At 36.2% G+C, this 10702-nt stretch overlaps 1 protein-coding gene across 2 annotated transcripts in view; it reads left to right on the plus strand.

The window, feature by feature from the left end:
• The window catches only part of USP46 (ubiquitin specific peptidase 46), a 36163-nt gene that overhangs the window by 18241 nt on the left and 7220 nt on the right, over window positions 1-10702 (plus strand). For both annotated transcript variants that reach the window (XM_064652868.1, XM_064652869.1), the window contains 4 exons: window positions 3049-3125; window positions 9003-9086; window positions 9388-9585; window positions 10416-10494. In XM_064652868.1, the coding sequence (XP_064508938.1) occupies window positions 3049-3125; window positions 9003-9086; window positions 9388-9585; window positions 10416-10494 (438 nt within the window). The remainder of the gene's footprint in view (window positions 1-3048; window positions 3126-9002; window positions 9087-9387; window positions 9586-10415; window positions 10495-10702) is intronic.

Here is a 10702-nt window from a genome sequence, read left to right on the forward strand (position 1 = left end):
AGAAGTTGATGTCAGTTTGGAATCTCTTATGTTTGAAGTATAACTAAAAATTAGTTTTAGTTAGGGGACCTGGTTGCAAGTCTGTTATTGATTTCTGTGGTTTTCAATCACATGCTCCTACTGAAAGAGAAGAGAAATATTTTTTAAAAATTATCCCTTTGCTGTTTCTATATGAAAGAGTAACACAGACAGGAAAAAAATCTGATTTGGGGAGAACAGCAACACTGACCTTCTGAGAAGGTTGGAATTAACCTCACCTAGCCTGTGCCTGGTAAAGCAAAGTTGATAGGCATCAAGGATGAACCAGTTTTCTCAACACCTTCTGTAGATGGTGGAGGTTATAAAGGAGCTTCTTCAGGAAATCTCTCCATCTATGTCTAGGCTGCTTCATGAAACAGGAAGTTTTTAGCAGCATCAGGCTTTTGCTGCATACAGGTCATCCCGGCTCCATGGCGTTACCAAGCTGCTGTTGGTACCAAATATTGGTACAGCAATGCTGTGAACTGGGCCAGCAAACTGTTCTGGCCTAAGAACTCTGTGGTTTTACTCAGATCAGTACTGCTTCTGTGGGCTTACTCTAAAGAAAACACAACTTTAGATTAGCTGTGTTAAGATGGGAGAAGGTGCTCAGAAAAGGTATCTTCAGACAGCAAGCTGAGGTTAAGTATCTTTAGACAGCTGAAGTTAGGTGAGATAAACTCTACCCAGGTCCTACTAGATGTGTAAAAGAACATATCCTGATATTTCTAATCATAAAGGGTGGCTCTGTATTCCAAAAAAATTTGACTTTTCCAGGGGCTTGGGTCAGAGGGGGGGAGTGGGGAAAAGAGAGGCAGTGATAATCAATGTGAAAAAAGGTGCTGAAAGAAGTTTGGAACAAGCTTGTTCAAGTAAAAACATGAGAGATATATTGAAAAATAATTATTTAATCTATTTCAATTTTAAAAATCCAGGTAATAAAAGCCAGTAAAAGTAAATAAAAGAGTAGAATTCTTTTTTAACTAACAAGCTTCTTTAAATGGTTGTGGCCTAATTGTAAATCAATATCTAGTGTTTACTCAGACAAACTGTAGTGAAGTGGGGATGTGTCCTTAGGTAACAGCAAAACTGCACAATTCCCTACTTGTGATTCAAAGTGACCAAGGTTTATGCAAAATATAATGCTAGGTATTGCTGCTGCAGGAAAGCTTGTCTGTAGCTTTCTCTGAATGCAGAAATGCTGTATACTACTTAGGATACTTTTCCAGTTTGTTTTTCTTGGATTATTGAAATCTTTTGGAAATAGTAAAACAGATTAAAAGATGTTTATTTGCTAAAATATTCATAAGTAGTCCATGAAGGATCCTTCAGATTCCAGCAGATTCTTATTGTCGCTTACAAAGAATGCAGTTTGAATCTTGTTTTCCAGCTACCTTTAATTTTAGTCTGTATTATTCTAGTTCTAATTCACTCATCTTTCCTTTCAGTAAATATTTGATATGCTGAAATCAATAACAAAATTCCTAGGTTCTTTGACCTATTCAGATGAAACACTATACTTGCCAAAGACTTTTTCAAGTATTTAACCTCTTTCATGATATGCAGTGTGTCTGACAGAACTCTAGTTCCAGCTGCAGAGATACAATATTCTCTGAATCTTTGTTGCTTTATCTTTCAAATTTTAGCTGTATATTTATACTGCAGTTGACTGCTGCCAGTTTTGTGGCTTCCTGTCCCCTGTGGGTCAAGTCATGTCTCAAGGAGGATTTGCTGTTCATTTCAATTGGGTGTGCGTTCTGCCTCTATACATGTTTGATAACAACAAAATTCATCCTGCTAAAGGTGTTCCTCTGGCTTCAGGTCTGATATGGGCTGCATTCACCAAGCTTAGAGGATCTCTAATATAACACAAATATGAGCTAAAAGTATTACATCCATAGAATTGCAAAAACTTTGACATCCATAGAATTGCAGAAATCTGAGCATGAGGGACTTCTGCCAGAATGATGAATTCAACCCCTCACAGAAGTTCTTGATTTGAACTTCACTGTCACACCATCTGATTTAGTTATTCTAAGGAAATGCAGCCATAGGAGGCAAAATATGGGGTGTTCATGCAACATTTTATAAACAAAATTGATTGTTGTGAATATGAGTGAATTCATGTGCAGTAAGTAACTCTGCAGCCTTTTGACTCAGTTAAGCATTACAAGGATTATCCATTTGCATGACTTTTTTGTTAATGTTACTTCACCTTCAAGATTAAACACTCTTAATAAAAAATAATTTTCAAAGCAAAAATCAATATGTCATTCTGAAAATACTTGGGCCTATTTTTTTAAAATAAAAATTTATTATACTTTTTCTTCTCTTGTTCCGTCTAAAAAAAAGATTGGCAATATCAAAATGATTTTGCAAATTATTATCACTTCATCATTTTTACCTTTGATCTTCAATATTTTTAGTCAAAAGTATTGTCCAGAAGCAATGTTCAATGGGGAAATGCAACTGTGTCAACCAGAAATATAAACCCAGCCTTTTGAATGCTCACTGGAGAGAAAAAATAACACAGTTAAATATGACATTTTTTGACAGATGCATATTTGGAAAATATCTTCACTACATCCTTTATAGTGGAAAAAATTAGGTAGGAATAAACTGTGATTATATAGTGTAATATAATATACAAAGGGTCAACAAAATTCCAATAAAATAAGAAAGTAGACTGTGTTATATAACAAAGGAACATATGTAATGCACCAATGACAGCTAATACAGGGGATGATGATCAACCATCATTTAGTGAACAATAGGCTGTCATCACTGGTCCATGGTTAGTGAGATTGGATAAGTGGAACAGATAGAAGTTAAATTATATGAAAACAGGATTGGTAGAATTACTAATAAATATAGTCACAAGGAACTGGAAAAAAAATAAAAGCATTGAAATTAATAATTTTTGCATAATTTATTTTTGTAGAAATTGCTCTATCCTTTAGCATTTCCAAAGATATAAACAGCATTTAAGTGTATGGCTTCTCTGTTTTACATGTATATTTTTTGCAACAGGTTAGTAGCAAAGATGAAGATTTTCTTGACCTTTCTGTTGATGTGGAGCAGAACACATCGATTACACACTGTCTAAGGTAAATTAATGGATCTTTTTGGCAAGTAGTTCTGTCTAGCTGCTAAAATTTCCAAGTGTAATTGGTAGAGAAAATTAGAATAACATTTGGGTTCAAACTTTTCTTAAACAGAAGAAAAAGACTTTAAACTGGATGTTTCCTTTAATGACAAAATATACATTAATGTACTTTGTTTTACTCACTTTCAATATGCGTGTTTGAAAGAGAAAAAAAATCATCTCTTGGGAAAAATAGATGATTTCCTTGTCATCTAGAAGAATTGCTGCAGAATAATATTGTCTAGAAAGAGTTTTAAGTGTGCTTATCTTTAAGGTTCTACTCAAGTGCTTTGTTGATTAGAACTTATGTGTATATTAAAAGTTAAATGAGTGCTTTGCAGAATGAGTGTTAGAGTACATAGAGAACAAAATATTTCAAAACTCTAGTTTTCTATTATAAATTTATTATTCTGTGTCTCATCCTAAAATTATGTGAAGAAATATTTTATTCTAAAATTTCAGTTCTGCTCCTAGTACAGGCTACTAAAAAGTACTTTAGAGATCAAAATAATTTTCAGACATGCATGGATGATTATTCTGAGGGATTTAAAATACTCAGGATTTTGGCATTGATAGAATAAACCATCACCTATATTTAAGAGAATATGTTGCTGCTCTAAGGTAATGATTATCAATTGATCAACCTCTTTCAAACTCCAAAGTAGCAACCAAGGTTGAAATTGCATTTGTCAGTTATTCTGGAATGCCTAGGAAGGATTGCTGGGCATCTCATCCCAAGCTGAGAGTTACAGAAAGAGAAATCATGTGAGGTACTAACCATTTCCTGAGTCAGAGAGCAGTGATTTCTCTGTGGATATCGCAACTGTAGTAAGTAACTTCTGTTACATTTTAAAATGCTAAGTCCAGTCAGTTTTTACATTCTCAGTTTCTGTTCTGTCTCGTTTGGTCTCTGTAGCCCTCAAGACAACAGCCCTCAAGTAATCCAAACTGCACTAACTAGCCACATTGTAAAAAGTGAGAAAACTGAAGAGTGGCTTTGGAAAGCAGTGCATTATTTTCTCTTTTCCTCCTGTAGTCTCTTTGTCTGTTCATAGTTACCAACAGTAGAATTAGTATTGTACTACAGGCTTTTGGTTGAACACTTTGGTTCCTCATTGTAGTCCCTGCTTTGAACTTGTCAGCATTACTTACCTTTCCCTATGGTGTTCCAAGTCAATTTGAAATTACACTGATGCAAGGAGGCTGAAGTGTGCATCTTCTGAAGTCCTTTCTATCCTGAGTTGTTATTTGGTTCTATGTTATACAGTTACTGGAGACTGAGCTCTGACTTTTTCTTACAGTTGAGTCTGTTGAACTTGTTAGAAACTGCTGCTGTACATAAGTTATCATCTATCCTTCAGCTTTCTCCAGTTTTTTATTTTATTTCTTGGTTGTTAAGCTTCTTGGAAATGTTTTGTTTGGAAAGACCATTTTATGTAAAGGCAGAATACTTCAGTAACGTACCAATAGCATTTCTACTACTGAACAGACAGTGGCTGTAGCTTAAGATGAGGAAGAACTGCATCTGCACTACTGCAAACCACAGGTGAAGGGTGGAGTTGAAAGTGACCCCAAGAGGTTAGCCCCTATCTCCACATCAGACAGGATGCTTAGCCAACCTGTTCTAGAAGATCTTTTTAGCAGTAGTAACGTGATTGCCTACCCGAGTCCTTCCTGACCTTACTACTAAGAAGTTTTTTCTGCTGTGTAAAATGAATCTTCCCTGTTTTAGTTCAATCCTATTTTCACTTGTGCTCTGTAATCTGGAAATAAACCAGGACTTGCCCCCCTTCCTCTTAGCAGTAGCCTTTTACATGCAGGAAGAATGCAATTACTTTCTTTTAAATTTAAACTATCTAAGGTCGTTTAACTTTTCCTTCTCAGGCTATCTTCTCTGGATCTCTGCTCATGTTCATTACTCTTCGGCATTCTCTTCAGCTGAACCTCTCTCTTGAGCTCCATCTTTCTTGAAGTGCAGCTGCCTAAAACTAGGCATAGTATTCCAGCATAAATCTGCACAATCCTGAGAAGAATGGATGCCCTAAAAGTTTATTTATGCATCCCAGTATAGTATCTGCCTTTGCTCCAACAGCATGACGCATTTTGAAGTTTACCCATTGTTCCCTTTGGAAATAAAGCAAAGCAAAATCTTGGTTTTTCTTTTCTTCTGGTGGGAGATACAAGCTTCTATTTACAGATTGTACGGGAGGAGGGTCATCACCTATGATGTATTCTGATTGTGTTTTACACTAGCAGCATTTCTACCTCTGCTTAGAAAACATATATTCAGTTAGAATATGGATTTCCTCTTGTTGTCTGGTGCTATGCATTATTAAACAAAATATAAGTGCTTTTGTCATTCCTTTCAATAGGAACATCCAAGTTATTACACTTTTTGGAAACTTTGCTGCTTCCTGTTTTGTTTTAACAACTGCTTTGCTGTGTCTTAACAGCTTTAAGTGCTACTGCATTGAAAAGATAAAATATAGAAAAACTGTGCAAGGTAACAGTTAAGTAGAAGGAATTTCTTTGCCACTATAGAATGTTCTTTTATCTCTGTAGTTTTTCAAAATGTGAAAGGCCCTTGTGTGCTCAAGATGTCTGAAGAATACAAGCCTCTGGTGTAGTCTAAATCCACAGCGTAGACAGCTGGACCTAAAGCGACAGAAGTCCATTACAGATATAGCACACATCCATTATTTTTATTTTCACTAGGAGTTGCAAAGTTTACCAGTCAATTTGATCCTGACTTTTAACTGTGCATTTATATTACACCAAGAATTCTCTCATCTCTTTAAACAGAAAATTCATATTATTTATTCATATAAACATTAGAAAGCATGTTTCACGCTGTAGCATAGAGGCCGTAGATGAAGGCTACAACGAGGCTTCCATGTACTGTGGAAGCATGAGGTCAATCCTAAACCTAACCCCATGGTCAATGAATAAGTTATGAATAAGTTATGAATAAGTATATCTTGAGCAGGTGTATTTAAAAATTTCCTTCTCTTGTTAAAATAATATATAAACAGAATGCAGATTGGACTGTTAACGGAATAGGAGAAAGTCAGACATACCTTGAAACTGTGCAGGTCTAGAGAAGAGTTTGGCAAACCTGTGGCTCTTGCACATGCACTTTGGATGAACTCCAGTCAAAGACCTGTTGTTTTTAACTGTTCAACATCTGTTAGAAGTGACATGCTGAAAATTCACCACTGATGAAAGACCTACCGAAGCTGCAGTTGCAGAGGGCAACAAAAGCATCTAATTCTCACCTGCATACCTCCCTTCCTCCAAGGAAAGAGTTACTGCTTATAAATATGCCACCAGTTCTGTTCCTAGTATAAAAAAATAAATTAATCCGTGCTGTATAAGTGAGTTATTAGTGCCTTTAAATTCCATAACTGTGCCTCACCTGCTTTGGTAGAATAGGGTCATAGGTGAAATTAGAAGACAAGGAAACAAAAGAGCAAAATGAATGTGGTACATATAGGGGAATGTCCCTTGGCTTATCAAATATTTGTATATTTTTCCAGCTTTCACAGACATAATTGCCATAGCAGTCAATTTACCATTTAAAATGTTAGCTCATAGAATCATCAAGGTTAGAAAAGACCTTCAAGGTCATCTAGTCCATGTTGATCTAGTATAATTGCCCCAAATCATATCCCCAAGTGCCACATCTAGACACATCTTGAACATTTCCAGAGGTGGCGACTCCACCACCTCTCTAAGCAACTTATTTCCATTCCTAACCACTCATTCAATGAAACATTTTTTTTCTAATGGTACTAATAATAGATATTGTAATACTACTAATAAATACTACTACTACTTCTAAAAATAATAGATAATAGCATCAGAACAAATAGTACATTTTAGAAGGAATTCAGAAACACTTTAAGTTAATTAATTTTCATGGGAGGCTTATATCTATCAAAATACTATCAAATTTCTACCATCCCCTCATGTTTCTTTATGTTAGAAGAACATTATTTCCATTGTTTCACTTTGAGGTGGGAAGAAAACTAATAAATTCCACAAAAATGGTGGCTTGGGTTTTTTTTTAAATTGCAACTTTAGGCTTTGGAAATAAACATCAGACTCTAACAGCAGACCTGAAACTTTCACAAGCACATTCTACTGAATCTTGCAGCTTTATGTTCCCTACACAAATAACCCACCTCTAATTTTCTAAAGTTTCAGCTCTTTGCTTATGATTCCCTGAAAGGTTACCATGTTTTTCAGAGGAATTGACTGAATTCAGTTAATTTTGTCTTTAAACTCAAATGTGAAATCACATATTCGAGATCAGGGTTTACCACTGAAGCAAATATTTTCCAGTGATAATGTTTTATTTTTCTTTTAGATAAAAAAGTAAACTTATGATCAAAGCTTATCTTTTTTAGCTTAACTTGTCTTTCAAGAGATGTATTTTGTCCTAAACTTCAGCCCTTTCTGACCAAAGTGCTAAGACCATATAAAGAAAAAAAACTTCTAGAAGTATTCTCAGTTATTAAAAATATTATGCAGTCATATTAAGTGCCTCTTTGTCATGCTCTGTCAACCTTAAATAACTTAAAACTTGAAAATGGAAAGTCCCCACCTTTTTGAAGTTACATAAATAACTTCTAATATCTATCCCTGGCAAACTATATAGTCTTCAGCTCTTCCAGCTACCCCTGTAGTGATGATGCCAGGAAAAAATAATTATCCAGAATCCTCCCTTTGCCTTTGTAGGATGATTCTGGTTCTGCTTACTCTAAAAGCAGACTGAACTTGTGGACAGTGTGGCTTCAGCCTCCATGCATGTGAACTGCAATGGTAGAATGGAGTTTATTGGGGTCTGAATGGGTCTGAAATTGCCTGGAGTTCAGAAGTCTGTTAGGTACAATGTAGTTGCAATCAATAGGACAGTTCTGTACTCCTACTGATATATCTATTTAAGGCTCAAAGTCACAAGAAAACCCATGTGCTTAGAATGGAAGATAGGTGTTTATGTCTGCATTTACAGTTCTCAAAACACCTGCAGTGTTGCACCTTAGCTGCAACATAATACCAGAGGTGACAAAAAAATTACTTTTTTTTTTTCAGTTAAGTGTTTTTAGCTACCTAAAATTCTGCTCCAAAGAAAAACAGCACTGTGACTTCCAATAAATCTTTTCTGTGAACTGAGAGATACTATCAAACCAACCTTCCTCTGCCTCTGTCGCTTCAAAAGCTCAATCCAAAAATGTCTCCATTTTGTACTCCAAAGTGTATTTACTTGATCAGGATTTATAAAATTTTCTATACTAGCTGTTACTTTCCTTTTTAGAAAATGATAAGGTATAATATAAAAATTTCTGGCTGACTGTTCAAGAGGCTAGAGGATGCAGGAAACTGAGTTAAATTTATATCTTCTGTGTATGAGGATTCAAACCTATCTTATGGAAGAACACCATGAAATGTGAGCTATCTGGGGATGATGGAAGTGCACTTGAAGCTTCTCCATTCTGCAAATAATTTAGAAAGGAACTGGATGAGTTGAGTTACTGCACCCAAGTCTAGGTAGCCCCTTTATGTGTAAGAGACCAAATATAAGTCCCATTTTGAGATACCTGACCCTCCACTTGTATCATATGGAAGGTCTCTGCTCCTAAAATAGCCCCATCATAGCAGCCAGATACCTTAAATCCCTTTGGAAGCCCCAGTACAGTTGCATTAGATGTTTTAGAAGACTGAACTCAGTGGAGAGAGGATTTCATCCTGTGTGTCTTTTTAGGGTTCCAGTTTGTCAGCCCAAGTGGGGCAAATGTATTCAGGTCCTTTAAGAACTGATGATTGTATTTATTTACAGAGACTTCAGTAACACAGAGACATTATGTAGTGAACAGAAATACTACTGTGAAACTTGCTGCAGTAAACAAGAGGCACAGAAGAGGTAAGCAAAAAGCTGGCTGTTTCACCATGCCCCTCTTGGGTTGTGACAAACCTTCTCCTCGATATTTATTTTATTTAGATACCTAGAAGCCTTACATCTCAACTGTATTCTCTGTGTGGACCAGAGAACGGGCAGACAGACTTAAAGGCATGTGTCTTAGTCTAGAAGCTACTGCTAGTTAACTATTGTTACTTACAGAGTGGTTTTATAACGCAATTGCTTATTAAGAACTTATTAAGGAAAGAGAGAATGGCTTTGAACTGGTCAGATGTTTATCATATGCACTTCAATGTTTTCACAGGATGAGAGTAAAAAAACTGCCAATGATTCTTGCCTTACACCTCAAGAGATTCAAGTATATGGAGCAATTGCACAGGTATACTAAGCTGTCTTATCGTGTAGTATTTCCTCTGGAGTTACGTCTCTTCAACACATCTGGCGATGCTGTCAACTTAGATCGGATGTACGACTTGGTAGCTGTTGTTGTTCACTGTGGAAGGTAATAGACTTTCATGTTTAGCACAAACTATTGCCAGACATTTGCCAAGGGCAGAGGCAAGCCTGACAAAATGTGGAGGGAGGGGAAGGGAGACCTTAAACCTAGCGGCTGCGCTGACTTGCATGTGTCTTGGGCTGAAACTTTCAGCCACCCTCCCTCATAGTAAATCTGTACTTGTTTAAGAAATAATGTCTCAGGTCTCCACAAGTCACAAGTTTGGCTTAAATTAACGAAACTACCTCCTTCCTCATGAGTGCACTTAGATAACTTGTGAGCCGGGACTCTGTGAGGGCCAGAATCTGCTAGCACGTAGACCCCACAACAGATTACCTTGATCTCCTGTCAAGGCAATGAAAATGATAGCTTTAATAAAGCCTCTCACATATGGGGTATTGTCAAATATGAAACAAACAGAAGAATCCTTGGGGCTCTAGGAATATGACCTTCTTTCTCTTCTCAAAGATTACATATAACTCAAGATTCACAGTTGACACCAAACAATTTTCCTACTTATATTTGGTTCATAATGTTTTTAAAATATTTGCAATAGTTGATGCCTGCCATGAGCAACTTGTTAAGTGTTCTATAGGTTATTTTGCAAATGGTCCTGGCACAGATGAAAACAACACCCTTAGCTTTCAGCTGATGAAATTGCAACAAGCCAATAAAAAGTTGTAGAGATGAAGTGTCTACTGTACCACAAGGGGTGGGTTTACTATGTTTTTCATAACAGTTATAATTCTCCTTGCATAAAGAAATGTGACTTATCCAAATGGACTCAATAGGATTTTCTAATATTTTGTGGTTTGTATTCTTGTTTTGCTTTCTAGTGGACCGAATCGGGGACATTATATTACTATTGTGAAAAGTCATGGATTTTGGCTCTTGTTTGATGATGACATTGTAGAGGTCAGTATGCTGAAGGTCATGAGCACAGCTTTTGTACTTATGTTTTCTTCTCTATTTGGGGTTAAAATTCTGATCCAGATCTGGGTAGAGATTACTAGTCTGCAAACCCACAATTTGATTGTATAATGTGATATTTTGCTCAACTCTGTTAGGAAACAAGATTGTAAACAAAATTATTAATCCTGTAGTTTGTGCTCTGTCAATGTCG

The sequence above is a fragment of the Pseudopipra pipra genome, chromosome 4, assembly GCF_036250125.1.
Source record: "Pseudopipra pipra isolate bDixPip1 chromosome 4, bDixPip1.hap1, whole genome shotgun sequence".
Taxonomy (NCBI): Eukaryota; Metazoa; Chordata; class Aves; order Passeriformes; family Pipridae; genus Pseudopipra; species Pseudopipra pipra.